General features: G+C 37.0%; 1 protein-coding gene across 2 annotated transcripts; it reads left to right on the forward strand.

Annotated features, from left to right (window-relative positions):
- Positions 1–18: 18 nt before the first annotated feature.
- IFIH1 (interferon induced with helicase C domain 1) lies at positions 19–26,064 on the forward strand. Of its 2 annotated transcripts, none has more exons than XM_023930448.2 (16): positions 19–481; positions 3,053–3,209; positions 4,393–4,563; positions 8,382–8,462; positions 11,899–12,119; positions 12,829–13,039; positions 16,056–16,273; positions 17,778–17,894; positions 18,353–18,476; positions 18,564–18,803; positions 20,845–21,101; positions 22,217–22,366; positions 23,072–23,233; positions 23,556–23,746; positions 24,538–24,631; positions 24,731–26,064. In XM_023930448.2, exons 1-16 carry the CDS (start codon positions 32–34, stop codon positions 24,911–24,913), a joined length of 3,027 nt encoding a protein of 1,008 aa, XP_023786216.2. In that variant the 5' UTR covers positions 19–31; the 3' UTR covers positions 24,914–26,064. The 2 variants fall into 2 exon arrangements, with proteins under 2 accessions (XP_023786216.2, XP_086754707.1); XM_086898581.1 differs by having other exon boundaries at positions 20–481; positions 24,541–24,631.
- Positions 26,065–27,171: the final 1,107 nt, after the last annotated feature.

Below are 27,171 nucleotides of genomic sequence, written 5' to 3' on the forward strand. Positions count from 1 at the left end.
CGGGCCGCGGGAGGTTGGCGGAGGGGCCGCCATGGCAGAGGGCACCCGGGACGAGCGGTTCCTCTACATGATCTCCTGCTTCAGGCCGCGGCTGAAGCAGTTCATCCAGGTGCAGCCCGTGCTGGACCGGCTGCCCTCGCTGAGCGCGGAGGACAGGGACAGGGTGCGGGCGGCCGCCCTGCAGCGCGGCGCGGCGGCGGGCGCCGAGGAGCTGCTGCGGGCCGTGGAGCGCGGGCCCCGCGGCTGCGGCTGGATCCGCGAGTTCCTGCAGGCGCTGGAGCACGGTGGCTGCAGCCTGGCAGCCTGCTACGCCAACCCCAGCCTGAGCCAGCTGCCATCGGCGGCGGAGGAGGCCGAGCACGACCTCTGCGTGCAGCTGGTGCAGCTGCTGCACGGCACGCTGGTGGACAGGATGCGCGCCGTGCAGGTGGCCGCCAGGTGCCTGGAGATGGGCATCTTCCAGGAGGAGGACATGGATCGGGTGAGTGCGGGTGCAGGCAGTGCCACAGACACTGGCCAGCCCCAGGGGCTGAGGGGCAGGTGGGAAGCCACAACTACAAATGGCACAGTAAATACAGAAGTGGAAGGGGAGTTCCCAGAGTTGGGGGAAAAGAGATAATGGGTCCAGGTAAGCCAGTGAAGACTGTTGACAATGGGCCAGCAGGTGGGATGCCAGTTAAGAGTCTGGCAAAGAAAAATGCCGGGAACAGAGGGTTGGATGGACCAAGGCAGTGTCTAAGCGGAAGAAATATATCAGATTTGACTTTACTTACCATTTTGCCACAGACCTTAGGCTCAGAAGATCATTGTCTTCTGGCCCTTGAACCATACCAGGAAGTAGTGAGGTCGGTGAAGTCCTAAGAATACTTGAGTTAAAATAAAACAAGATTTTCCATCCCCTTTTTTGCTGTAGGTTCGCTAAGGACTATCACACTAGACAGTGAGGTGAGCAGAAATACCGGTTGGACAAGAACAAAACGAAGTGCTAACCTTTGATGAAAACAATGACCAGTGTTTATTCCACTTGGCTAAGAATGACTTGCCTGGAATGTGAAACCTACCTGAAACTCAAAAAAAATTGATATCCTGAAACAGTGTTAGAACAAATTAAAATAATAATTGCCACAGCAGTAAGGGGAAAACTGGTAAACTAAGGGTGGAACTAAATCACATTTGTACTCTGATCCTTTGCATCCACTTTTGAGGGAGTTTTATGCTCCATTTCAGTTAAAATGTAGGATACATAATTTTGTCTTGTGACCATCAGATAGCAGCAACGATCAGATGCACCCTAATTATTAGGGAGCCAAGCTTGCCAAGCCAAGCAAGGCAGATGCAGAGGCCTTTTAGGGAGATACTGGCTCCATTCCCTGGTAATGGGTCCTCTGTTCCCCTGAGTCACCTTTTTGCTGCTGGTGTTATCAAACCATTTAATACCTTTCACAATCCTGCCAGTTTAAACTCCAATGGAGTTTAGGCTTTCTTAACCCCTCCCGCTTTCCACACACTTCCTTTTAGTCATGAATCTCAGTCAGGTTCCCACTGCTATGCCTGCCCGTTTCCTTGCATGTCAGAATGGGTAATTCTTGAGCCTTGACAAAATGGCCCTTGGGACTGAACACCTGTCTCAGGCTGCTTTGCTCTTAAGGTTTTGTTCCTCATGTGATCACATGTCAAGTTCTGCTTGTGGCAGCCTTGCAACACTGTTCCATAGTTTCTTTGAGGGTACTAGTCACTTTCTAGAGGCTTAGGTATTGTATTTTTAAGTACAATATATGAGATGATGAAGCCAGAGTTTTAGAAGGGAAATGTTCTTTCCTCATACATGTTTTTATGTATGAGGTCATATTAGAGTTTAAGTCTGAGCTTTGGAAATGCTGTGTGACAGCATTTCTCCTTAATCAAGGTTGCCTATTCCCTAAACCAGTCTGAACACCAATTATTATTCCACAATTGTTGGAGTCTGGGATACAGAGCGTGTGCCCTTGTTTCTGATACTTAGTTCTAACATCCAGAAAAACACTGAATTTCATATAATATGAAATTCATGAGCATGTTTTTATGGTGATACATGAAAACAACTGTTAAAGTTAGATAGAAAAAGCTTAAAGTGTAAGTATGTAGATTAGAAAGTTTTCTTAAGTCACCGGGTGAAAAAGTTAGTTTAGAGAACAGAAGACAAGATGGAGGATTTAGGGTGTTGTCCCCTGTCCCTTCTTCTTTCTTCTTCATTTTCTTCTCCTAGAGGTTTTTGGATAATAGTAGGTGATTGGACAGAAAATGCCGCAGTGCATCACAGAGGTGATGGGTCATTGGGTCATTAAGAAAAATAATATACGTGTCTATTGTTAATTGGGTAAAAATAGGTATAAAGATAAAAGAACTGCATATTTCGGGGCCATTTTGTGCATCAGACATGAAGTGTGCCACAAGGCCTTGTTTGTACCATCAGAAGAAAGAAATGTACCAGATTGCAGTGATTTGGACTTGTGCAGCCAGTCTGGAGAGACCTGCCAAGTTTTGTGATGACCTGTTAATAAACACGAGAAACAAGATTCTAATGAGCTCGGGAGTTTTCATCAAAACTAGAGAACTGAGATAAGCAGAGCTCCCCATGGGGAGAATCCCAAAATAATTCAGTCCAAAGGAGGCTGAGAAATCCAGGAAGAGAACGAAAAATACAGAAGAAATGCAGCAGAATCAGAGAAACAGAAAAAGGATTTTTTAGGGAAAAGTTACAACAATAATAATAATTATTATATAGTGGTTACTGTTATAACCATTGTCTAGTACTACCAATCTCTCCAACTAAATTCCAGATCTCACAGGTTTTATATAGCCTACCCAAAACCATATGGGATGAACATGAGGTTGGACAAAATTACAATAATTCTCTTCAGATGAGTGGTCAGGTCCACTTTATATCTTTATTTTTCAATATGTTTTAATGATGGCGAGGAAGTGCTTTTTCACCTATACTATTCTTGCAAGCTTCTTCAGACCATTTCCAAAGTCTGTGTGAGGATTGTTTCTGATTTTTTATTTTTACCAGATCCAGACTGCTACTGATAATCGTGGGAACAGAGATGGTGCAAGGGAGCTACTCAGCAGAATAGTCCAGAAGAAAGATTGGTTCTCTTCTTTTTTGGTTGCTCTCCGTGAAACCCAACATGAGGACCTTGCAGATGATTTAAGTGGAAATACAGGAGGTAATCATCTTATTTCACTGGTACTGGATTTTTAATAACTCTTTTTTTTTTTTTCTTTTTCTTTTTTAGTTATACTGTTACTTAAGAAGCAATGCAGGATTCCCACCATATTGTTTCACTGTGACACTGGGACTAATGCTTTTGATTGTCCAGGGATTTCAAAACCAAGTTTTGTAACAGCTTAATTGACAGATTTTGAAATACTAATGATCCTTGTTAAGCAATATGAGAATTACAATAGTATGGATTTAGATACAGTTGAGGATACAGTTCAAAGATGGTTGAGTGTTGCAGTCTGCAGGACAAGACCAACCAAGTCAGAGCCTCAGAAGATCATTCTGAGCAAAACTCGAATGCTGGGGCTTGCTCAGCAGCTGCTGTGATCCTAATTTTTATTCAGTGTTGCAGCAGTGGGAGGCTTAAATTCATGTCTTCACTACTTGGCCATCAGTAAGGTAAACTAAGTAATAAATATGCAAATTGTTAATATTATTTTCATATTTTTATTTTCAATTCTTTTCACATTTTGCATTTCTGAATTTTCAGTATAGTGCAGACCATATAGGGTAAAACTTAAGTTTAATTCAGTTGTTTGATGGACGACTGAATGAATGCATTTATTCCACAATTTCTTTGTAATCTTGGGCACAGCAGGCCCCAAAACAAACTATACAGACTAATGCATCAAGCATGAATGGTGTTGCTCTTACCAGAGGATAAGTGATTTTCCATGTACACATGTGTGTAGATCTGTAGTGTATGGTTGCAGGAGCATGCTCGGACATAAGGTCAGAGAGAGGAAACAGTTTCGTTGGTAATTGTGGATGAAGAACACTGATGATACATTTTATCATTGCAGCTTGACCCTCTGTGATTTGTTGCAGTAAAATATGTTATTAACAAACACCTACGCACAGAAATTGAGAACTTCATAAAAATAACTCTATTAACCTCTTTAAGTTTAGTTTCTAATTGTAAATTAGTAAATTCTTAATAAATATTTATATAAAGGTCAAAATTCCAAACTATAACTTTTGAGTCAAGACCAAGACCATATGTTATACTGTTACTGTTATATGCATGATGAATACAGGTTAGTTCTGTGTTTTCTGTGCTCCACACTAAAAGAAATGAAATGTTTTATAGAACTGCCTCAGAATTTCTCTATATTTTTTGGAAACAGAGAATAAACAAAGTGGGACGGAGCAGACTACAAACGAAGAAACTGAAGTTAGAAGCCAACCAGGATATGACATAGAGGAGAATTTGAAACAGGAAGAAAATGTGGATGATAGTTTCAGCAGTGAGAACAGTGTGTTGGAAACATCCATACAAGAGAATTCTGTGGTGTCAGGTTTGTCCACTAACTAGTATTTTGATCTGGTACCTGTGTGAATAAATGAGTAGTTTTCAAATATATTTAATATTTTTATAAAATATTAATATCATTAGACTACTATTTTATTTTAGACCCATCCGTGGTAGGCTTATACTATCCAATGACAACGTTAGGTTAACATTGACAACTCTGTACATTGTTGACAAAGTTTAAGATAAGAGGAATGTTTTTATACCAGTAAAACTACAGCTGTATTAAGTACTTCTTTCTAGAAGGCTGGAAATTCTGTATTGAAAAGCATTTTTTGTTTTGAAAAGTCCTTTCGTGCTGTTCAACAAGTAAATTTTCTCTTTATTTTAAGGTTTTCTTATGTACAGAATGTCAAACAGCCTTTCTCATGTCACATTCATACTCAGAAGTCCATTTTTAGTAAAAATGTTTAGAAATTATTGTGGCCATTGTTCATATAGATCCACTCTTAAAAACATGCCTTGGGAGTTAATTATAAGCAACAGCAATTGCCAGCAACAAAGCCCAAACATAGCTGCAAACCAGTGATTCAAACTCACACTGCATGAGTCAGGAGCCGTGTGTTCCAAGTTCAGATGGAGCTCAGACAATAGTTACAGCTAAGGTAAATCCTGCCTGGAATTACACTAGTGGGTTTATTCAGCCAAAGCAGTGAGACAGCTAAGGCTGCTCTCTTTTTATCAAACATGAATATTTTTATTTTTTTTTAAATGGTTCTGAAAAACTGCAGCCATTGAATGTGTAACAGTAGTAGCCTATTTCTTATTTAGCATGATATTAACAGGATGTCACAATGCTTTGTAGCAAGTAGTGAATTATTAACAACAGCAAAATTATCAACTTGGTTTTCCTGGGTTAGAACATAATTTGGCAATATAAAGAAGAGGTGCCAAATATTTAAGATAATTCAAAATAAATCAGACTAGATTATTCTTTTTGGACAAAGCTAAGGCTCTTATTTGGCCTACTAAGGGTTGGTTTTCATTGCTGTTAGCCTGATCTTCTACTTGCCTCTTGTCAGGTTGAGGATTACAGAAAATTAGATCTGGCAGTTATTAACTAGTGTGCCACAAGCTAATTGTAGCTAAAAAGCTATGGTCTCATCACAAAACAGAAATCAATAGAGTGGGCATTAGCAGTTTGGGCAGTTGAGCAGATCTGTGAAGTGAAATGGCTAAGAGGGTACAGAGTACATGGATTCCATCGGTCTGGTTCAGACTGACTTCAGTCTCATGTGGACTGTGTACCTGTGTGGACTGTGCAAGTAATTAGAATAAATCTCATTTGGTTTCAGATGAAAGTTTACTTCTTCTGATCCAAAGCAGCTCTGTGATATGAACCAAAGTGGTGTAAGTGGGGACAATTGCCAGATTCACTATAAACATGCAGTTCTGAGATGAACCAAAGCAGCAGTGTAGATGCAGGGTAACAAGGGCTACCAGGAGGCAGTGCTGCTCGGAGATTTCTGCAGAGAAACTGCCTCACATTCAGCCATCAAGTGCAGCAATCTTTGATATCAATGCACATGTACACTCAGACTTAACAGCACTCAGGTCTTTTTTTATTTCCTATTTCCGTCCTTTCTCACGATTTCGTAAGACTGTTAATTTTAGACCAGGAAGATTAAAATACAAATGGAACCCAGATTCTATTTCCAATTGAGCTGGGAACCCACCTAGTTGTAATTTGGTGCTGTCAAGTTGACAGTTTTGCAGTATACTCCCACCATTCCTTTATGTCTTAAGGACATATTTCAAGAAGAAAAAGGCTTTTCAAGTCACTTAAAATTACCGCCATATACCGCCTCCTCTGACCCTTCTATTTAGGTAGATGAAACAGAGACAGTCAGAAGGTAGGAGAGCAGTAAGGTCATAAAAACAAGTAGAAATAGATCATTTAGCCTAAGAGATAACTAGAGGAAAATTGAGCATGCAAAAACACAGATAAAAAACTTCACACACAAAAAATTGCACAAAAGCAAGTAAATTTCCAAGGTCAACACTTGGATTAAGCTGCTGCAGTTACCCATATAAGCAACAATTTAAATAATAGCAGCTCTCTTTTTCAAGGCTTCATTCTATTCCATTCCATTGTCTCTCTACTTATTTAGTACTCAGTGTAAAGTGGCTGAAAACCTTCCTGTGAAATACTCGGCATTACAATTGTTCAAGCAGGACTCCAAGGGAAGATTAGCAAAAAGCGCTAGAAACAGCTGTTAGAATATTAACTCTTTCATCTTCGTTATTTTGGAAATGCTTACTGATTCCATTTTTTGTCTTTTTTAATTTATCTTCTTTTAAAGTAATTCAAGTAAGTTGCCACAGTTGAAAAAGGAGATTATTTTATTCACCTTTCATTTGGAAGATGAGTATTTTGCATTTCACTTCACCACTGATGTTTTTTTCTGTTGAGAGATTGTTGCATAATGCATGCTGCACATTGTAATTCAGATGATTTTGTGCAAAACACTTCATGGATACATATTCTCATGACTTTCAGAAGGTCATTTTAGAGGGGAGCAATTTGACCTCCCTTTCCTATATTATATGGATTCTTAGAAAGTGAAAGTGAGAGGATAGCAGTGTCATCTTCATAGCTGGGAGTTCCCACTAATGTTGCTAATTAATTTGTCACAGGTCTTTGAACATGGCTTGTAACAGGTGAGGTTTTCTTCTTTTTTGTGCCTTTCTGTTGAATGCATTCATTTGTTAGAAAGACTGCTAATTCCTGACTCCTAGTGGTAGCTAAGATAGCTTCATAACTGTACTAAATGCAGACTAGGTTTCATTTCCACCTCACCCACCAAAACTTTATAGTGTATATTTCATGCATTCCTTTCTAGGACACTGTAATTTCCACTCAATGCTAAATTCTCATTCACAGAATCCATTTTGCTTTATGAATAACTTTTTGGGACAATAAGTTGCGAAAAAATACATATATGGACCATAATAGGATATTCACTGGAAAGAACTTGATGAAAACACAAGCAAATTAAGGCTAATTAAACAAAACGTTGGTCAACACTATTATTCTGACCGATTCCATCTGCACACTGTGGGCTCTGTCGCAGAGTGCTGTCGGTAAGCTGATAGCTCAGGGTGATGCTGTTCGCAGCAGATCTCCCCGGGAAGGTCTGGGTGTCTCGGGTACCGAAAGGACCGATGTTTGGCCGGGATGCTTTGTGCCCGGGATGCGTCAGGCGCGGCTGGCCCAGCAGAGGGCGAGCGGAGCCCGGCAATCTCCGCAGCCTCAGCGCTGCTTCTGCTCGCTCGGAACTCCGGTTTGTTCTTTTCGTGTTACACCGAGAAACTTTCAAAATAATAATAACCCCCCCACACACACACACAGAGTTCTGGTTTTGTTTTTATTCTGCTACAGGTGTAGCTGTCATGGCTTGCAGGGAGTAAAAGAGAATGTTCAGTTTGCCAGCAACTTATTTTTTGGCTTTTCACGTTTCTGGAAAGATACGGTAAAATGGGACTAAAGGGGGTTATGCAGGTCATCATGTCTGGAACCCCTGCTTTTAAGCAATAAATCATGACCCATAGTGTCATGTTATCCTTACCTCTGCCGTGTTTTGGAATTAATCTTCCACTCCATATTTTCTTCCATAAGAAGATGGATTATATTGTTCACTTTTTTCTTTACCAGAAATAGAGAAAATTTGATCTCAACCATCCCCACCTGATATTCATCTAACCTACCTTAATAACTTAAAGGGAGAACAAACAATCTGCATTTGCCGTTCATATTTGTACAGCAAATATATTATGTTGCATTTCTTTGTGTTTTTCATTTAGAGTCAGATGTTTCTACAGGAGATGGAAGCGTCAGTAACTTAAATGAAAATCTGGGACAGACCTGCACAGCCACTGATTCAGGTACATTTCCCTTCTCTTATTACTTAGTAATTGCAAAATAAGCTCTGGGGGAAGTATTCTGTGAGTGGGCTAAAACAAAACTCAGTGGAGGGCTTTCTTTCACTGTAAACTCTAGTTCACTGTATTTAGTTGCCAGACCTACTCTTTGTTGGAAAACAGATGCCATTTTAAGTGGTCTGGACCTATGTCCTAGCCCCAAAACAGTCGATTTACTGAAATCATCTGAACAGGGCTCTAGACATCACCATCGGACAAACTGGTCAGTGAGGCAGAATGATAAAATCACATAGGCTGCAGGGACTAAAAGTCATCCAGTGCAGTCACCTGGACAGATATTCATAATGCTGCCACACAGATGTGTTTCTTTTGTCCTCAGAGAGGAGCTAGTTTGTACCTGGCCCTCACACAGGGTGAGAAGGAATAGGAATGTTTTAGAGGCAGCAAAAGATGAGCACAAGCATCTTCTGGGTACCTGCAGAACAATAATGAAGGTCCACTTTGGACTCAAGAACTTTAGTAGCCTTATTTGTAAAAACAACCTGAGCAATGAGGGTTGCTATCTGAAGACCTTTGTCAATCTCACATTCAAACACATGTGCTTGTTCTAAAAACAGTTTTAAGCTAGATATTGGACTGTGCTTAAAAAATATTTAGCAGACAGTTATTATCTTGCTGTGTATGAAGTGTGAGCCGAACTAAACACTGCTTTTGTAAAAGACATCCCTGTATATTTTGTCTTTTTTTTTTTCTTTTTTCAAACCTCAGATAAAAAAAAAATTGAGAAGTGTCTACCATAGTGATCAGCCTGTTTACCTATACAGAGTTCAATACTTACATTTTGGAATCTAGCCTTTATAAAATTTGTGCTGGGACTAAGTCTTGCACAAGGGCTAGAAAAAATCTGAGCACCTTTCAAGACAGCTGACCTAATAAACCTAGTATTATATCTGTAAGGTCACTGTAATTATTATATCTCTTATGCCTGCAAAGAATTTATTATAAATACTTTTAGAATAGTTTCAACCTTTTTAAAGATTAAAACACATGTATTTTTTTAAGTACACAGAAAATTCAGGATAGCTCAAGATCTGAATTGCTACTCTACAGCTGAGATTTTAGTCTGTGCATTGCTAACTGCAAAGAATTTGCTTTGCATTTCTTTTTCAGCTGAGGACACTCATAAGTCACATTGTGTTTTTTGACTCCCTCTGTCACATGAAGTGTCTGGGCATGGAAACTTCTCTTTCTGTGGACAGGCAGGCACACTGCCAATTGGTCAGGCTGAGCCAGGCTCCTGGCTTTTAGCAGCATGTATGTATGTATGTATGTATGGCCTCATCCTTTAAGATTCCTGAAGTATTTCTCAGGAAGAAAATTGGGCATTTGCTGTGTTCATTAATCCAGAAAAAAACACCAAAAAACCCAAAACCACTACAGTTTTGTGAAGAATGGAGAACAGATTTTTTCACGGTGCTTACTTGCTGTATGTTCTTTATACACGTGGCTTTTAAAAACAACTGGTTAAAAAGTTTTTAAAAACATCCATGTTTTTAATCATGTCTAGTAAACTCAGTGAGAGCAATAATGAGAAAAAAAATGCTAAGAAGATGCAGATGCATTGTTTATGGCTTTTATTATTTGAAATTTTACACTACAACTGTTGTATTAACAAAGATGTTTGGATGATATCATTACACACTGACATGATTTGGATTTTAATGCAAATCATGTGGATTTAGCTGCATTTTTATGTGCAAGGTTCATTTCACATTTTATAAAATTTTGTAGTAAGGACAATAGAATAATTATTATGTTTCTTTTATCCTAGAGCAGCAATTCACATGAGCCTTGTATGAAGGCAGACAACTTCTGTAATGTTATACTGTGCACGATGAAAAATCTTTAATTATTTAATTCTTTAATCTCTGAAAAGATTCCTGTATCTAAGGATACAGATAAAAGATGCCTTTATCTAAACAAGGGCTGAAGAAGCTAGGAGAGAGCTAAGTTAAATATTTTTTAGGCCTGGATTGTTAATTGAGGATGTCAAGGAACTAAAATTTAACCAAACAGATGGGTGATAAAGTGCTAGTTTCAATATGATTGAGCTATTGAATTTAGCCAACCAGAAAGCAAACAACGTTCTTCCTCAAAAGAGAGTAGTAGAAGTCAGATAAGTAACAGCAAGTACTCTCTAGTGCAAATGTCCCTGTGTCCTGGTAGCACTGCACTCACACTAAAAGGCAAAACAAGCAAAAAACACTTTAGAATGGCATTCAGATGTTTCCATCAGCAGTGTTTTATCAAGCTTCATTACGTTTTGTTAGTTTAATTTTATTTAATGGAATCAGGAATACCAGAAAAATATGCTTACTTTGTGTGTAATGTATCAGTGATAATAAAATCCTCATGATTCTTCATTGAATGATACCATCAGGAAACAAAACTTTTCTCCCCACATTTTAGTCTCAGAATGAATGTAGAATGAATTTGTGCATTTTCTTCACTGTGGGCAGTTAGAAACTAAAGAGTGATCTAAGCTTATTTGTAGGAAAAATACCCATGAAAACTCAATTGAAATAAATCCTTCTGATATTAATACATAAGTTCTGACTCCCTAAATATATGTAAACTCAAGAGACTTGATATGCTTTTCTTACTGCTCAAAATAATTCAACAGCTTTTTTTTTTTTTCACTTTTATATTTAGAACATCTTTTGTTTCTTCTGGGCGCCATATATCTAAACACTGCCATTGCATTTTCAACAAGAGATGGAAGGCTTTGGCCTTAGGTGGCAAATGTATATGGCTTTTTAATGAACATTCAATTGCATAATGTATGAGTCAGGCTAAGAAGCTACATATTCTACCATGAGTAGGTGTGATACATTCTGCAGTTAGCTCCATCTTGTATGGGCAATTGAATTTTCTTATCTATTTGGTCTTTATAACACCCTTGTCCGTTTTTAAGTGTTCCATATATATATATTTTATTTTTTTTTCTTTCTATGGCTCCATTTTTTATTTTCTGGGAAGTATTTAAAAAGGTAGCTCCCTTGTAACCAAATAAATTTCAGTATTGATGAAGAAAAACGTCACAGAAGCTTGGCTAGGTTATAAATACTGCAGCTCCAAACACAACCTTTATTGATCCCAGTGCTACTGAACTGTATCATTTGAATTTATACCTAAAAGCAGTCATTTCAACATAGATGGGTGAAGATATGTTGTGTGGAGTGGTGGCTGCATGGAAGCAGTTCTGATCCAGAGTTGCACATGTCCTCAGAGCAACACTGTCTATGCTAGTGTGCTGTTTCTATTTATTCAGAAGATGTTTCTGATAGTGAATTAATGTTTTTCCCTCTGACATTTGTTCACTCCTTGGATACACGTTCTGTGCCTCCTGTTTGAAACTTGTATTTCGTTGTACCCTTAGATGAAGATGAAGTGGAGAGGAGAGCCTCACCTCAGCCAGATCTGACCCTGAGAGATTACCAGATGGAAGTTGCAAAGCCAGCACTGAATGGGGAGAATATTATAATATGTCTCCCTACGGGCAGTGGTAAAACCAGAGTGGCTGTTTACATTACCAAAGATCACTTGGATAAGAAGAAAAGGGCATCAGAGCCTGGGAAAGTCATAGTACTTGTTAATAAGGTAAGTTGGTAAGAATATTATTTTTCAAGCATCATGCACTGTTAATACAGACATTGTAAAATGAACATAAACACAATTCTCAGCTTCTCCAAGTGTGCGGTGTTTAAAGACAGACAGACCTATTGTACCATCAGCCTGGTGCAAGCACAAAGTATGTTTGTGTTCCCCAGTACAAGTGCAAATTTAGATGTGCTGAAATTACTGGAAAACACAGAATTTCATTTTGTAATGAATTTTAAAAAACAAAAATATTTTTCACATTCTGTGTTTTAGTTTGTTATTGAAGGCCACTTAAGGAGCCTCACAGTAGTTGGGGAATGTTTTGTCACATTTTCTGATAATTGCTGTAATTTGTGCAGTTAAATTTAGCACAAATTCGCCTTCTATTGTAATATTAAAATACAGAAGTACATTTAAGTATTTTATTGAAATTGTAAATAATATCCATATCCTTTTATAAGAATAAATGTGAAAGCATGTTATGAGCTCAGTTAAATAACCAGAGCATGCGTGGTTTGTTCATTCTTTCAAAGGCACAATTAAGCCAAATTCCTCGGGACAAAAAGGAGAAGTTGAAGGGGAAAAATTGGTCTGGGGATTTTTGCTGCTTAATTTTCTTTTGTTCACCTAGCAACATTTGTGGCAAACAGGCATGTATTTTTAATCCTGTGTTTAATATGTTTTAAATTATTTGTAAACCTTTGTTCAGGTCCCATTGGTAGAACAGCATTTACAAACAGAGTTTAGTCCATTCCTGAAGCGCTGGTATCAGGTTATTGGTTTAAGTGGTGATTCTCAGCTGAAAATCTCATTTCCTGAAGTTGTCAGAAGAAATGATGTCATCATCAGTACAGCACAGATCCTTGAGAATTCACTGTTAAATGCATCCAAGGAAGATGAAGACTATGTCCACTTATCAGGCAAGTTTTTTATTCTGAAATTTTTACAGAGGGTGTAGAAGTATGTCTCTATTCTGGAAAATTGCAGAGTAAAAATGGGCCACATTCAACAGGGTTTTTTCAATTTACTCATTTTATAAATGCAAGCTGTAGTCAAAATCCGATCTTAATTAATAAGCATGCAGGCCAAAATTAGACTCTATAGTTTATTTTGTACTAAATATTTGTTATGTTTCCTATTTCATCTAAATAAATTCTTAAGCACAACTTTGTGCAAATGCAGTTTCACTTTCCAAGCTTGGTGGAGCACTGAGTTATATCACATAGAAGCCATATACAGGATGGGAAAAATAACTATCAAAACTCAAATGTACTTGGTAGTTTGCGAAATACAGTGGAACACAAGATAAAAATCTGTTATAAAAGTTATACTCTTTAAATTCTTGTAATTTTGCTAATATACTTAGGATAATATAATGGCTTAAGACTGTGTCTCTCTGAGCTCAGCAGATACAATGGTTTCCTACAACAGATGAAGGAAGTTGAAGAAAGCAAAAGATAAAGAAAATAAGATTGTTTTCCCTGAATGCTAAAGTGGCAGGTATCTCTGCGAGATTAGAAAGGAAAGGGTATTATCTATCAGTGAGGTACAAATAGAACAGCCCATGACATCAGCTCCAGGGCTGGGCTGCAGTGACCTTCCTCTGTGAGATGTTAACTTCTCCCTCTATTTACCTGCTGTCAACTCCTTTTCAGATGGTGAAGGATGTAGGGGAGAGCTGTGATATTCAGGATATTGGCCCTGAGGTAGAAATATATGTCTGGGTGTCACAGAGACAGCAGGGAATCCTGAGGGGTTAGTCTGTGTCTGTCAGTGCCTAGTGCTGACTGGGGTACTGCTTGATCCAAAATAACTCCTGCAGAGCCACTTGGGTACCTCAGAATTGCACCCCCTCCTTCGGAATGCCCTGTTATTAAGCTAGGCTGAGTACCAGCAGTTTTCTTATACTTATTTCCTCTCCACTGCATGTAAGTTAATAAACTTTCCTATATCTGAATCATTTTGGAATGCTATATGGAGGCATCTGAACATTTCTACTGGAACTGCTGGCCTGGTCCCAGCCAGATTGTGTAATGAAGTGGGTTGAATGGGTTTCACACTTTGCAAAGTTTGCTTCATAAGGAGCTACATTTTTTTCCAGAACTCAGGCAGCCATGCACCTCATTTTTTCCCCGTGCTATTACACCTGTGCTCATAAGTTCAGCTGGACCAAAGCCAAGCAAGCTTGAACACAGCCAGCTCCATTTCCATGGCTGTGACTTAGTTAACTTGCAGCCTTTATAAATCATCCTAATTAGTTACAAGTTTTTTTCCAGATTTCTGTGCATACATTTTTCATCTTTTCCACAGAGGTCTGCATTACATGTAACATGTCCCAGTGAAATGGAGGGGACTGTCTTAATTGCATTTTACCAAATGTTTATCCTCTTTACCAAGGGCTGAAGTCACTGTACGGACTTTCTAAAAGCTGTGTATCACTTCCTTAGTAGAAGAAACACATCCCTTCTGGTAGGTTAGATTTACACAAGTAGTTATAGGAATATGCATGATGGAGATGGTGGTCAAAATCAAAGGGAGTAAGTTCATATCAGCAGAATAACTGAGAAACTGCAAGCACTGCTTCTGAAATCTTGCAATGCCTAGAAATCTTAGAAATAAATAAGAATTTAGATTTGAAACTACATCACTCCTGTGTGGCTGGTTTCCTGAACTGGCTTCTTGAACCACTGTGAAGGCAATCAGCTTTCCCCAAGGACATGGAGCACTGGCTACCCTTCCTAGCAGAAATGTTTGGTGTAGCCTTTTAAATATAACTTCCTTTGTTTAGTTTCCATCTTTCCTTAGGTTCTTTAACACCAGCTGAGACTGATTTAGCTCTCTGTCGATTTCCAACTTCTGCTGCCAGTTGTTGAAAACTATCTTGTAGTGGTGCAAAAATTTGAGCACATCAATGTGTAAACAGGACCATAGAAAACCTCCACATTAAAAAAAAATACATATAGGAGTTTAACCCTGATCATTTCAGTGGTCTTCTTTGCAGTCATGTCCAAAAACTGTCTTCAAATTGTTGGAAACAATGTAAAATTAGAGAGTTACTGGCCAGCTACAGAAGGACTGGGAGCTCCACAAACAAGTTTTGCTGTTAGAGAAACAGAAAAATGTTCATGAATCTTTCAGCTCAGAACCTTGAAATATATGTGACCAACTGCATGTGCAGATAGATTAAAGATATGTTTTCTGTATTTTTGAGAAATTTGAAACAAAAAGATAATTTTATTTTTCTTCATTGTATAGTATATTGCATGCATGCATATATATTGTGACCAAAAAGCTCACAGTATCTGTCTGAAATTCAGTTTCCTCTGCTGCAAAAGAGAGATGAGTGGTAGTCCTCTCACTAATCTGTTTGTTCTTTCCAATAACACATCCATAAAGTAATATAAATCTTTTAATTTGGACACTAATAGGGAGGAAATCTCTGTTGCTACAAAATGGAAGCATATTTTGACCACAACATGCCTTTCAAGAATGTCTGAAAGGCTTCTAACATGTTATGTATTTTTTCAAAAGCAAACAATAATTAGTTAGTCAGACACAGTTATGGATATAAAAGATAGTATTGAGTTCAACTATGATTATGTTCTTACCATTGGTAAGATATGAAAAATATTTCTCTGAAATTCTTTATACCATCAGATTGTTTTTGCAAAAAAAAGAAGTATTTTTCCCATTACATGAAATGTAAAACTACTTGGCACATCAGGACTGTAGCAAAGGTTCCAAAGTCCATTTAATATATTCAGCATCCATCCACGCCTTCCCCCAGCACTTCAATTTCCTAGTTCATTAGTTATCAGACAAATTGGTGGGTTCTTTTCAACACCATTCTTACCTGTTATAAGATTTAGTTACACAAATTCTACATTTGAAATGAAATTATTCACTTTAGGAGTCTTTTTTTTTTTTTTTCCCCAGATTTTTCCCTCATCATTATTGATGAATGTCATCACACTCAAAAGGAAGGTGTCTACAACAATATAATGCGACGTTACTTAAAAGAAAAGATGAAGAACAGGAAGCTGGCAAAAGAAAACAAACCACTGATCCCACAGCCTCAGATTCTGGGACTTACAGCCTCACCTGGTGTAGGAGGTGCAACATCCTACTCAAAAGCTGAAGAGCATATTCTGAGAGTAAATAGCTCTAACACCTACAAACCATCAAAGGAATATTGTCTGGTTCAAGTAAAACTTTTACAGTTTTAGTGTCCAAATAGACAATTGGATTTTTTTTTCTTGTGTAAATGAAAGTTTAACTCATAACCATTAAACTGACCCTCTGAAAAATAATGGAAATCCATGTACGAATAAAGGTTACTTTACAGGAAGAGTAGAGTTACTGAAAAGGGAAGTTCAATGATTGCCTCACTTGAAAAAAATTCCCAACTTAAGATCAGAGACAAGAAATCCACAATGTAGTATGGCTTTATGGCTACTAAAGTCTTTTTGTTCCATTGATGGCTTATAATTTACTGTGTAGCCCTAAATACAGAGACACAACATATTTTATATCTGTATTTCTAAAGTGACTAAGCTGAGCATTTTTGTGAGTCCAAGAAAATGAGAAACAATGTTGAACACTTAAACAAAGCAGAAACCACTTGTGAGATACAGGTAGCACAGAAATTTGTTTTGTTTTTTAAGTTACTCATTGAGGTTGCATGAAGACCTGACTAAAGATAGTCTGTTAAATTCTATCCTTAAGAAATTATATTTTACTTGAAATTAAATTGTTTCACATTAGCAGAAAAGTAGAATTTTGCCCAGTATTGCAGTGAAAACTCCTGACCAGTAAATTGCACCAGAATAGAATGTGATATTGAATAAGTGAGGCCAGCAAGAACGTTTTATGCTGTTTTGAAGTAGACAAAATTGCAAAGAATTTTGACACAAAAACTTGCTGTCAATAGAAAAAGCAGAAAATTCCTTTTCATCAGCTCTGAATTCCTAATTATAGGATTCTGGGCTTTGTATCTGAAGATTAATCTGAAATCTGAATATGCAAGCTAAAATATACAACTACCACTGAAGACACTAAAAAGATCACCTGTCAGTTTTCCTTTACTGTTTTCTCTGCTCAGAATAATTTTATGGTTTCACTTATTACTTAATAACATGTACTTATTTTCTCTTTGGAAGAGGTCAAAAGCAGAAAAGTCCAGTTCAGTTGTGCACTTAGCACAGAAATTCTGTCTTCCTGCTCCAGAAAAGATTATCTCAAATTATTTTCTACTCTCATAACAGCTCTAACTTTCATAATTAATCCCTAATATGTATTTTATTTTTTCTATTTCACCATTATTTTTATCTATTTTGTGCTCCAAAATCTATACTTTTAAAGTACTGATGCTATATTTTCCTTCTCAAAATACTTGGTTTGCATCCTGATCTACAATTTCTTTCCTGTATGCAAGGATCGCTTTTGGCCTAAAAAGTAACTTGTGCAGTTAATCCCAAATGTTTTCGAAGACTTGGACTTTCCTGTGCTTATGCTGCCTTTATCCAATTTTTGTGGGAAGAAAGTCAACTTATATAAACCTTAGCAAGCATCTAAATAAGAAGCTCTGTTGCATTAATTCAGTTTTCGTGTGAAATAACTTGACTTATATTAAAGCAATGACATTTTGTTTTCTCCCAGATCTGTGCCAATCTTGATGCATGTAGAATTATGACTGTTGAAGAGCATGCCGCCCAGCTGATGAATCAGGTGAAGGAACCATCTAAGAAGACTGTGATTGCAGATGACAAAAAAAGGGTATGTTTTTGCAAAAAATTATAGTACCATTTTAAAATGACTTGTACACTATCAAAAACTTTTGCCTAATGTTCTTTTTCTATAGACTTTCAGTGATCCAGAGTGCTAATTTAATATTGTTGCTTCCCTTTGTTTCAAAAACTATCAGTAAAGACAAATAGAATCAAATTTTTACTTATGTCTGTTATACTTTGAGTTATCTGGTCAAAAAGACTTCTAAAGATGAAATATTTGTATTGAAGTGATGATATATTCCATTAACAAAAAAGAAATTAAAAAGTGCTATTTCACAGTATAATTTTTGTAATATTCTGAAACTTATTTCCATAACACTAAACACATTAACAGCCTTACTTTTTTAATTTAAGGTTTAACTTTTAAAAAAGAACTCAGTGTGGTACAAGCCAAAGTTTTTGTTACCAGAAAATGCTTACTTTGTCTGATCAATTTATTTCTAGGATCCATTTAAAGAGAGAATTACTGAGATCATGACAGAAATACAAAACTATTGCCAGCTGCATCCAAAGTCTGAGTTTGGAACTCAGACGTATGAACAGTGGGTGATCAGAGAAGAGAGAAGAGGTAACTGCGTAGCAAATACACCCCAGCTTTGGATTTCTTTGGGTCATTCTGTACTAAGACACTTTTTGTATTTTTGTTGCTTTCTAGCTGCAAAAGAAGAAAAACGCAGGGAACGTGTCTGTGCAGAACACTTGAAGAAATACAATGATGCTCTCCAGATAAATGACACCATCCGAATGGTGGATGCCTACAATCACCTAGATAACTTCTATAAAGAGGAGAAAAGTAAGAAGACAGTAAGGAGTGATGATGATGATGATGATGATGATGAACCAGCAGTATCAAAACAGGATGAAACAGATGAATTTCTAATAGGTTTATTTCATGGTGAGTTTGAAATACATTGTGATATTTAATATTTGAAGTCCATAATTGTGCACTAACATGGTTTGCATGGGCCCATTAGTTATTGCATCCTAGAGACTGCTGTGTTATTATCACAGTAGTTTGATATCCCAGTACATACAATTTTGTATGCATTAAACAATATCATACTGAGATCATGTCATAATATGTAATAATGGTTCTTCAGCTCCCACCTAAAGGCACCTTTTTTTTGCTGCCAGTAAGTAAAAGCTGTTCTCTGCTTTTATCCAGTGAAGTGTCCCTGAGGACACTTAACAGATACATAAAATATGTATTCCACTAGACACTCTTGGGGGGCAAAAGGTTGAGCAAATGGAGTACAAAAGTAATGAAATTATGAGTTCTTAACCAACCCTTTCTTCCAAAGTTTGTTTGTCAATATACTAAGAGAGTGCTGACTTAGAGTTATTTTTAGGTAAAGAATATTTAGTTGGAAAATTAAACAAAAGATCAAACTGCAAAGACCCAAGTTAATTGCTTTTTGTTCAGTTCAGTCATGTTGGAACTAGGATTCATTCATGGATCTTTTTTGCTTGGGTTTTTTTCCTTTACTGCCTTTGCAATGAGAAAGAGCTAGACAAGTTTGCTCCCATCACCCATGGCTCTTGGGTGGTGCAAACAAAAATAGGTTGTACTGCAGAGTGCAGAATGTGACCCAGCTTCATGTATCCAATGAACTACAAATTTTTCTATCATTGAGAAATTCAGGAAATGAAAAAAACAAAATATAGGTTAGATAATGTCATCATGGTTTTAATAGTTCTTCAAACATGTCTATTCCCCCTTATTTAGATTTCAATAGTGGGCTGTGTCTGAGAACCAAAAACTTAAACCAACTAAAAATGAAACTTAGTTTCCATAGTATAATTTGTGGCTGCTTTTATTTCTGCAGGTAAATGAAGTTCAAAGAACCTGTCAATGGAAAATAAATTCTATTTTGTTAGGATTTTGCCACTAAAAGTGCTAGGAGTAATAGAATAAAATCTAAAATATCTCAGCTTTAAGAGCAGAATTCATCTTTGGGTGATAAACCCCTTGGGGAGCTTAAGGTGGAAATTGTGAGAGTTTGTTATGTTTATTGACTCTTTGTATGTGTTTCTATGTTTGATTACATTCTAAAGTATGAATAAGACTAGTCAAAAAGCCATTGTTTAGGTGGAGTAGCAGTTTGTGGTACATTGAGTAAGATTGCCTTGGACTAGGTGCACTGCAATAGCCTGCACAGGTCATGACACCAGTGTACTAATACACAAAGTCCCAGCCTTGAAGTGTTCTTGTATTTGCATAATCATCTGATAATGACATAGGTTTTTAAATATTCGAAGTTTTTTTCAAAATTTAAAACACTTTAAATTTAAAATTTAAAATTAAAGGAATCCTCCCTCCTTGTGGTCAATAGAGCCAGTTAAAGAGAGTCATTCATTTGACAGTTCACTGAGTACATTGAACTGTCTTGGAGCTGCAATATCAATAACAACATGCTCGTGCTGGTGTCTACTGTACTGCATGTTCCTAGCGAAGATTCCTACTTTAATTCATGTCCCAAGCACAATTTATGTCTTAATTTATAAAAACGTTGCCAGCTCTGAGGCTGTGCATATTAATCTGTTTCTCCTTGTAAGACTTTTTTTTCCATGGTTTTAAAATAGTTTTGTAAATATTACAAGCTGTGATTTAGGTCTTTATTGCAGTGCATTTGACTCTGTACCAACTTTGTGTGTATAGGCAGGTTTTTCCTTTGGCTTATTCTCACCGTGAAATATAAGCAAAGTGTATGATAATGGTGATTTATGTTGATTGATTAGTGTGTTTTTAGTGACTATAAATTCACTTCAAAAATAATTGGTATGCCACAGCTTTTTAAACTGAATGTGAATCAGCCATGCCGAGAGAATCATATAGAAAATTGCTCTTTGATTTATAGGTTTTGGGGTTTATTTTGTTTCGAACTGTTATTTTACATGGTTAAATTTTCTTAATTAAAATCTGTTCTTTTTTAAAGCAAAAAAGGAACAGCTGAAAGAGTTGACTGAAAATCCAGAAAATGAAAATGAGAAGCTAATAAAGTTGAGAAATACTTTAATGGAGGAGTTCACAAAGACTGAGGAACCTCGAGGAATCATTTTCACAAAGACTCGTCTAAGTGCCTTTGCTCTATTCCAGTGGATTAAGGACAACCCAAAATTTGAAGAAGTGGGAATTAGGGCCCATTATCTTATCGGCTCTGGACATAAGAGTGAAATCAAGCCCATGACTCAGGTACAGGACCATGCATGTCAACATTATCTCTTGTACATGATTTTGGAAAAGAGCTTGTTTTAGTACTAGGCTAGTGAACTGAAGTTTGGAGCCCAGAGTTCTGGTTTCATACCTGCCAGCAATTTATCTTCATAAAGATATGTGAATAATAATGTTGGAATAATTTTATTTCCACAAGTAACAAGCTTTTTCTGGTTTTAGATTCAATGGCAACAGGAGTAGTCAAAAGGGACCCAAGTTGTAGCAAGGCATGGGAAGCAAAAGTAAACAAAATGGAAAGAGCAAAAATTAAATTGTCAAATGAGTTTATACCTATCATGACAACAGTAATTCATGTTATATTTTATCTGCTGAATTCAAAAATAAAACTACTTTATTGATTATGCCCATCTTTTTTTAGTATTGTTGACATATCGTAAATGACACCAATTGCTTCACATTTAATTTCCATGGCACATTGCACAAACAAAACAATAGTTTCTGCATTGTGAAACTGCATATAGTAAATAGCAAGTTTCTGTTCCTCTGATCAAGCTGGTGACAAACACCCAGTTGATTCAAAAGTCTGTGATTTAGTTTTAAAAAGATATTTTCTTTTTCATGTGTGTCATTGTTGTTCTTTTAGGTGCTACCTGGATCACCAGAGTTATGGTCTCCATTTATTATGAGGAGTTTTAAGTGCTTTAGAACTAGAGCTGGAAATCTATATTTTAATCAGAAATTACTGAAGTGATAGAAATCCTGTCTTATGAATAAGTACTTAAAGAATTTAAAAACAACAGGACAACTATATTATTAAATCTCCTAGTACCTGGGACATAGGCTACAAAGTTCCAAGCTCAATTACCATAAAAGTATTGGCTTCTGCTTCCTCCTCCCTCAAAATATGGTGCTGAGCATCTGTTAATTCAGTAGGAACTCCTTCTTTGCAAGATGCTTAAATGCAGTTGTCAAAGCCACTTGATGTTTGGCACTCAGCTTAGAAATGATGGGACTGTAATTCCTGAAACTCATTAGTTAGAAGAAACTGATAACAGAAACGAATAGAAAGGAATTAGAAAAAACTGATAACAGAAACTAATACTGAAAATTAATTTAATTATTTTAATTTACAGAATGAACAAAGGGAAGTTATTGATAAATTTCGATGTGGAAATATAAATTTACTAATTGCTACTACTGTAGCTGAGGAAGGACTGGACATCAAAGAGTGTAACATTGTTATTCGCTATGGCCTTGTCACCAATGAAATTGCTATGGTGCAGGTATGAGTTTTCTGCATACTTAATTTATTTTAATAGTGCTTTTCCTTTTGCAGTGGCCAAATGGTGAATCATATTCCTGATGTCTGGAAATCATTTTTAAACACTTGAATGCTAAAAGAGAAAATGCTTTTGCAACAAGTTTCGTTTCCAATTGCCATCCTCAGTCCATATGCAGTATAGAACTTGCCTCTCTCTGTAATGGTGCAGCATCTGTTCAACGTTCTACACAAATATTAAGCTCTTTTAATAGAAGAGATATAAGAATATGGTCATCAGACTAGGTGATACAAGAGGCATTTTTCCCACCAGTGTATGGACACCCCACCATCATCAGCTAAAGAGAGATTACTATGTATCAGAATACCAGTTTGATAATGCTGTCATTTAACTTGTGAACACAAATATTTATACATTTAATATTTAAGTGCATGTTTGTATTTTGGCGACAAAATATAGATTCAGCATTGCAAAACATGCTAAACACAAATCTCCTGAGCTGTTCTTTCAAGTAACATGGATGATACTGCAGAAGTAATATGTTATTCACTGATTCTTTATCTGTCTGAGTTAAATGGAAAAAATTGCTCTTTGGGATAGTGCATATGGAATAGTGCATGTCTTCCATTACAAAACTAGGAAAAAATGTTGTGTGATGTAATAGGGAGTAATTGTGGTGTTTATTTTTGTATTCCTTGACAATTGTAGGCTCGTGGTAGAGCTCGAGCTGATGAAAGCACTTATGCTCTTGTGGCTTCAAGTGGCTCAGGGGCTGTTGAACGTGAAGATGTTAATATTTTTCGTGAGAAAATGATGTATAAGGCCATTCAGCGTGTCCAGAAGATGCCACAGGAAGAGTATTTAAATAAGGTATTCACTGCAACTCTGCACTTTTCCTTTAAAGAAAACTGATTTATATTGTATTAAATACTTCCTCTTTGAAATCTACTTAGAGGAGAAAAAATACTAGTTGCTACATATGGCTTTGAATTCTTTTGTTCTTTCTGTTTTATAATCTGTTTTCTTGTTCTTTAGAAAAGTCTGGTTTTCTATTGGTAAGGGGAAAACACACAAGCAAGGGAAAATTGACTAGAAGTCACGTTGACAGTGAACTCAGTAAAATAACTGAGAAGGAAAACTATTACTGTCCTTCCAGCAGAATGTTAGAGTGTTCTTACTGATCTGTTTCTAGATTCAGAGTTTCCAGTTGCAAAGTATAGTGGAAAAACAAATGAAGGCAAAGAGAGATCAGCGCAAGACATGCAAGAAAAATCCTTCACTAATAAAATTCTTATGCAAAAATTGCAACAAGCTGATATGTTCTGGAGAAGACATACAAGTTATTGAAGAAATGCATCATGTCAGTGTGAAAAAAGATTTCCTGTAAGTGTTTATGAACTACTTTATCTCTTTCAGGCAGAAACAAATTTTCTTTTCATCAAGGCTGTAACAGGGCCTGTAGCCCTCTAGACCCTGTGAGAAAAAAATAGATTAATCCAATATTGTTGGGTCCTAGGCTCTATGGAGTTTACAGTTAAGGAGCTTGAACAAAATGTTTGTTCTTATTCCTGGTTTCAAGGTGAACTGAGTTTAAGACTTTGAAAAAAAGGTGCAGCTTCTGTGGTACTATTAACTAGGTCATTTACTATGTAGTAGGGTATGTATTCCACTCTGTACAGGCTAATAGTAACCTTCAGGATCAAGTACTCCCTAAATAAATGATACAAGAATGTACATACACTCTGGAGGTCTGGGTAGTCAGAACCAAATGATTCTGCTAAGGGCTAACTTTGGACTAGAGGGAGTAAAAAGAAAACCTTTAATTTTCAGGTATTATTTCTTTGACAGTTCCATGGCACCTGAAGAAAACAAGCTAGATCTGTCTATTATTTTTATTAGAACAAGAGCCTGCTACTCCCACTTTAAGATGTGTGAGGGAGGATGCAGCTCCTGAAATGCAATGAAGAATGATGCAGAGTATGTAAATTTCATCATTACTTAGGAACATGAAGTGTGACCTTGCATTTTCTCAAGCTCCTCAATGTGTCAACAGTCAGAGAGTCTATGACTTTTTATGTTTCATATCTGATTTCAGCAATCTTAGCCACTATTTCTATGTCTGTATGTAGCATGGAATGACTGCTGGAGTCTGATGGGTGCTATCTGTTTTTCAGAAGTCTTTATCATACAAGAGAAAATAAAACACTGCAAAATAAGAACGCCGATTACCAGACAAATGGAGAAATTGTATGCAAAGACTGTGGGCAGGTGAGAAATACCTTATTTTTCATACTCTTCTTGTTGTCTGTATTTATTTATTTCTAATGATCTTGCCTTATTTTATCTGAAATTTTCTTCTACTTGCAGGCTTGGGGAAATATGATGGTTCACCGAGGTCTTGACCTGCCTTGTCTAAAGATTAGAAATTTTGTTGTTGTGTTTGCAGACAAGAAAACAACAAAGCAAATTTTTAAGAAATGGGGAGAACTGCCCATCAGGTTTCCTAGTTTTGATTATGCAGCTCATTGTCCTTCAAGTGATGAAGATTAAGGGCTTAGAATTAAAATAAAAGCCCTTTTCAACTTCTCTCTGTTGGTCAGAAGCTCCTGTGTCCCATAGAGAATGCTGCATCATAAGTGCTGTGAAAGCTCCTGGACACAGGGAAACTGTCTTGAAAACAAAAAACGAAACAAGAAAGGAGAAGGACAAAGTCACACAGCTGCTGTTTACACTCAGTTTTATACTTCTGGACAAAGACGGCAAATGCATTGCAGTCATGTGTATTTATGGAACGAACTCCTGTCAAAAGGAGTGACAACACTGTCAAAAGTGTGTTAGATGACCTGTTGTCAATCACAGAACTTTGAAAAGAGACCTTAAGATGGCAATTATTTTTTTCATGCTATAACCATTTTGAAGACAAAGCATCTCAAAAGAGGAGCCACGTAAAGAAGAGATTACTTGCTCTTTTCAATCACTGCTGCTACATCAGTTTTTCATGACTGAGCTCCTTCCTTCATAAATGTAGATGAAATCTCATACACTTTGACAGAATAAATATAAGTTTCCCTTAGAAGATACTTTAAAAAATCAAGCCCTTAACCTGAAATTGACTATTTTAGTGTCCAAGACACACATTGCCAAAGTAACTCTCTGTGTGTCACTTTCATAGGATTGTTAGACTGGCTACATGATGAGGTGTGTATTTTTGTCAATAAATTGCTATAACTAAACATTACCAACTCTGATATTAAGTCTCTTCCACTGGAAGTATTAAGGCAATAACAATAGCTTCACTCTAGAAATTTAAAGGATGGTGGTGTTGTGAGTGTAAAATAGCATGTTACTCTATGTTTATCTCATGGGCAGATTTCTTTCCCCTCCTCACCGTTTGCAAGAGAGATATTGGAGAGTGGAAGGAAGGTTTGCTTGTCGTTACAACAGTAACTGAATTAATTACTAGAAAAGCCTCTTGGGAAATCATCCAGATATCATTCATCACCTGGATCTTGTCTGGCTTTCTTTATTAATGGGTTGTTACAGGTGCATAAATGCAATATAATACACTGTACATAGCATTTTCAAGTATCTGAATTGGTTTATTTAGTACTTTTAAAGAAGTGTAAAACACTTGTAAAGATACTTCATAATTTCATAGATTGCTGCTGGGTCTTCAGTCAAATAAATTTCCATGCTGAGTAGATTTTTCTGAAATCTGAGCTTTTGATACTTCCCTTTTCTGTAACAACAAAGGCATATGCAGATGAATTTCTGCACATGTGCTACAGACCTGTAGGACAAACAAGCCTGTGCTTCTTGTAGTTCACCTGGCTGCTGTTGTGCTCCCAGTTCCTAGCGTGACTCTGCCACATTGTCACCAAAGCTTATAGAGTGTTTGCACAATCTCACTTCAGCATAATGCATAATGAACCTCAAATTAATCCTGCCGGTGTGTAGGGTAACAAATTTCCAGTCAAATTATTTTCTCTGAATGGGGTTGTAAAACACACCTATATTGCCCATCCAGGAAGTGTGAAGTTGTAAAAAGCAAGCCAAATTGCTGAGTTTTATCTTCTGCTTATCTCTGCATTTATTGCCTTTAGGAGCCAAATGTCCTCCAGGGAGTGTGACAAATCCTGATTGTATTTACTACTTACAGCTTTTACTAGTTCTCAAATGTAGAAAGAAGGAAAACTTAGTCATTGGGGATTTGGCTAGCTCTGTGTGTGGCTGCTTCAGAACTGTGTCCACCTCAGTTGTATGTTCATTGCTCTGTCTCCTTTTGGTCTGATGTCATGCACAACCTACATTTATAAATCTGCCTCTCCTCACGTGTGAAGAGTAAATAAATAGTTTAGTAATCTTTGAGTAGTTGCAGAATTGGTTGGATAGCTCCTGGCCAAACTGAGTATGTTTTCTGCTCCATAATTTGCCTATTTCTCCAAGAGACTTACCCTCTTTCTACCTTTCTAACATTTCATTTATTTTAAATTACGGGTTCCTTTGTTGCAGAAGTTAGGAAGAGTTTGGCTGTTTAAAGAATTGCTGTTTGCTTCCTCACTGGTGCTAGTCTAGACAGTCCAGAGAAGGGAGTACGGGCATCAGCAGTGGTTCTACAAAGCTTGTAAATGTCACTCTCTGACAGGTAATTTTTTATTCTAATCTGCAGCAATTGTGAATCTTATTAAAATTCATGCCTAAATAATTTGAATTCTGAAGTAGACAAATACATAGTATGCAGCATAAAGTCATTTTGTAAAGCCTTTTAGATCATGTGAGATTGAATCATTTCCCTTTGAAGCATTCTC

The sequence above is a fragment of the Cyanistes caeruleus genome, chromosome 7, assembly GCF_971803275.1.
Source record: "Cyanistes caeruleus chromosome 7, bCyaCae1.hap1.1, whole genome shotgun sequence".
Classification (NCBI taxonomy): Eukaryota; Metazoa; Chordata; class Aves; order Passeriformes; family Paridae; genus Cyanistes; species Cyanistes caeruleus.